Below are 3,181 nucleotides of genomic sequence, written 5' to 3' on the forward strand. Positions count from 1 at the left end.
ACTTGCTATAGTTAGTGGATTTGTTTTTAATAGTTTCTTACTTACTATAGTTTTAGTGGACCGACCACAGACTATGAACTAGGATAAACAAGCACAAGGCTTTTTAAAACGTGTTTGATAATGAGAGATTTCCTGACCCTGGTAAAAAAAGGTTTTGTTCTCCTATGTGGGATCTCATAATCCACCCCCCTTCAGAGCCTAGCGTTCTCGCTGGCACTCGTTCCCCCCTCCAATCCAATCAATGTCGTTCTCCTCTCCAATCGATGTGGGATCTCACATTTTATCACCAGCATGGTGGCACCCATTGGTGTCTATTGAAGTCTGCCTTTCGTTCTTTAGTTTGATTGAACTTTGCTGTAATGGAATGCCATTTTGTGTTGATATACATATAATTGATATCTATTCTTCCACTGATGCAGATGAGACAGCTAAGTATGATATCATGGTGAAAGGAGTTCAGATATCTCCCAGCCCCATAGTTAGGGGTCGCCCAATAAATATGACCTTCAATCTAATTATAGGTACTCCTAAATTACCTGAAGATTCAATAATACACTGAACTTCTTTTCCTAGTTACAGGTCTTACATCTGCTTTAACAATTTCTATTCATGAGGACTAACTACCTTCCGTTTCTTCTATGGAGAATAATGAGTTCATGAGTTAGATTGAGGTTACTTCATATACTTGGGCTAAACTATCATTCAATGGTGAACATTGAACACAAATTGAGTCAATCATGTATGTTTTGTTAGCTATTTTCTAGTATAAGGAGTTGAATCTCACTAATGAGCAGCTGGATCTTTAAATGGTCATAAACTTGCGTTGGTGTTTCCATTTGGACCGATTATGAGGTTCAGCTAAAAGATGACAAATTGTTTGAAAGTTGACTTTGCTTAGCACTGTTAACCTTCAGATTCGCCATCTTTTTTATGAATAAGCAGGATTAGAGGATACTTCTCTATCACTTTTGTTTTACTTCTAATTATCAACTGCCGTCCAATCTTTATTTATCCCTTGAGAGATAATGGTGTACCACCTTCGCTTCCTCTGTAGACAATCGTGCCTTACTACTCGTATATTATCCTTTGACACTTGGTTCGAACTTCAGCTAATGACAATAACCTTGTACACATGGCACAGGTAAGCCAATCATTGCAGGAAAAATGGTCGTTGACATTGCATATTTTGGGTGGCACATGTATAGGGACAGCCACGACATTTGTGTTGAGACGTCCTGCCCTTACTCGTTTGGTGATTTTGCACTCGCTCCATTGCAAACGCCTCTGGCATTCTTTTTACCAGTAAGTTACTACTCATTTCATGTTTACCACTTGTGTTTGTATTTTTCTTGTAGTTTCTGGTTTTTATTTTCCTAAAATAAGTTAAAAGGAACAAGGTTTTATCGTGCCTCAATTGATCTAGTAAAGTCAACTGTCGTCTTCAAAGGATACGTGCTCTACCTTCCATTTTCTACTTCAGAGCTCCAACTCCCAGTTATAGAAAAAAAAAAAAGAGGCTTTCTCATCTGAAGAGGTTCATGATGACCTTATTATCCAAAGGAACTCGGATTGATCGGGACGAAAAATCTTAGATATATACACACAATCATTGATTTCTTTTTCTTTTAATTATCATGCACTCTAACTATTTCCTTTTCCTTGCAGGGTTCATATCATATGCAGATAACCGTTGTTGATGGAGATGATAACAAACTTGCATGCTTTGGCTTTGATTATGAATTGGTGATTGCATCACTATTTGGAGATAGCTAAGAGCTTTTATTTACTGATTATTCAGCAACTGGTCTTTGTATATATGAACCCTTCTAGAGCTTTGGCACTTTTAGATCTTTGTTTGTTCCACGGGCAGACAACTTTGTACTGACCATTTGAAGAACTTATTCACGAGAATGAGCAGTGAAAATCACACAGATTACTTTGTTCTTTGTAGATATAAAGTGGAAAGAGAAACAATGGAGTACCTCGCTCCGCACCACATTAAATTAAAATAAGTTTTACTACTTGAGGAAAGATTCAACATTTATATTTATTCTTGTTTTAATGTGATCATTGATGTAAAGAAGTTTCTTCCTATAGATGTTTGAATTCTTGAACTTGATATTGATACACTTTTTATCATTGATGTTTTCTAGTCTCTTATATGCATAATTACCATAAAAAGTTTTGTTCTTCACTGAGCTGAGGATTACAAGACAGTACGGTAGAACCGATGGGAGAGGGACTTTGAACAGTATAGGCATGCATTTGTCCCCCGACGAATCATGAAGCTTGTCGAAAGAGCGAAAGCACAGAAGGTTTGTTTAGCCTCTGGCATTCACTCTTTTCACTTTGCTGCTTTTCTGGTGAGTATACCTAATAGGTGGGGTCTGGTTCTTTCTTCTTATTTGATTAGTTCATACCATGGTTGATGGACCATTGTTGGTGATGGGTCAAGTGTGAGTTAGACAGAGTTGCCTCTCTAAACAATGGCAACCCATGTCCCACGCTAAAGTCATAAATTTAGGCAGAACTCTGAAAGCAAACTAACAGCTTTTTTTTTCTTTTCTTCCAGACTCGACTTTCTAGCTATTGGAATCCAGAAGTGAAATGTGAGTTCAGATCTTTCTTCTATCTTTCCTGATAATAAGATGTCAAATATCACCCAACTTCTATTTAATGATGTGATAACAAGAAGAAATAGATCAAGGAAATGAAAGGAAGGCTGCTGAAGAAGATGAAGTTCTTTCCTTCCATTAACTCTTTAAAACAAGACCACTCTCTTNTTAGACTTCCGTGGAAAAAATATATATAATTTTTACCTCACTATGATAGTGTTCTAATTATATATCATAAATCTTCTTCCTTAATATGAGACATATTTAAATTCAAAAGAAAACTGCTTTCTCGACTTGGTTTTGAACATTGTCGAGTTCAAACTTTAAAGATCAAAATTGTATTTTTCCAAAGAATAATTAGATTCCACTCTAATCAATATCAACCTGTAATCGTTTCAAACTTTGAAATAATTAGAATCCAAAGAATAATTAGTTCAAACTTGAATCATCATTATGCCAATCCGAGAAATATAGCACTAACTATCATTTCAAAGGTCGATGGTTCAATCTTTGATCCCGTAATTGTTGAACTCAAACAAAATCCATCGAGCTAATTTAGTCCAATA

At 36.1% G+C, this 3,181-nt stretch overlaps 1 protein-coding gene across 1 annotated transcript; it reads left to right on the plus strand.

The window, feature by feature from the left end:
- The first annotated feature begins 325 nt into the window (after positions 1-325).
- LOC111786644 lies at positions 326-2,026 on the plus strand. The gene is made up of 3 exons (XM_023666877.1): positions 326-521; positions 1,142-1,302; positions 1,666-2,026. Exons 1-3 carry the CDS (start codon positions 365-367, stop codon positions 1,771-1,773), a joined length of 426 nt encoding a protein of 141 aa, XP_023522645.1. The 5' UTR covers positions 326-364; the 3' UTR covers positions 1,774-2,026.
- Positions 2,027-3,181: the final 1,155 nt, after the last annotated feature.

Source organism: Cucurbita pepo, unplaced genomic scaffold, assembly GCF_002806865.2.
Source record: "Cucurbita pepo subsp. pepo cultivar mu-cu-16 unplaced genomic scaffold, ASM280686v2 Cp4.1_scaffold002235, whole genome shotgun sequence".
In the NCBI taxonomy this organism is placed as follows: Eukaryota; Viridiplantae; Streptophyta; class Magnoliopsida; order Cucurbitales; family Cucurbitaceae; genus Cucurbita; species Cucurbita pepo.

Coding starts and splice junctions, on each gene's coding strand:
- LOC111786644 (XM_023666877.1), top strand. CDS start 365: ATGCCATTTTGTGTTGATATACATATAATTGATATCTATTCTTCCACT. Junction 522..1,141: donor GACCTTCAATCTAATTATAG/GTACTCCTAAAT, acceptor CACATGGCACAG/GTAAGCCAATCATTGCAGGA. Junction 1,303..1,665: donor CTCTGGCATTCTTTTTACCA/GTAAGTTACTAC, acceptor TTTTCCTTGCAG/GGTTCATATCATATGCAGAT.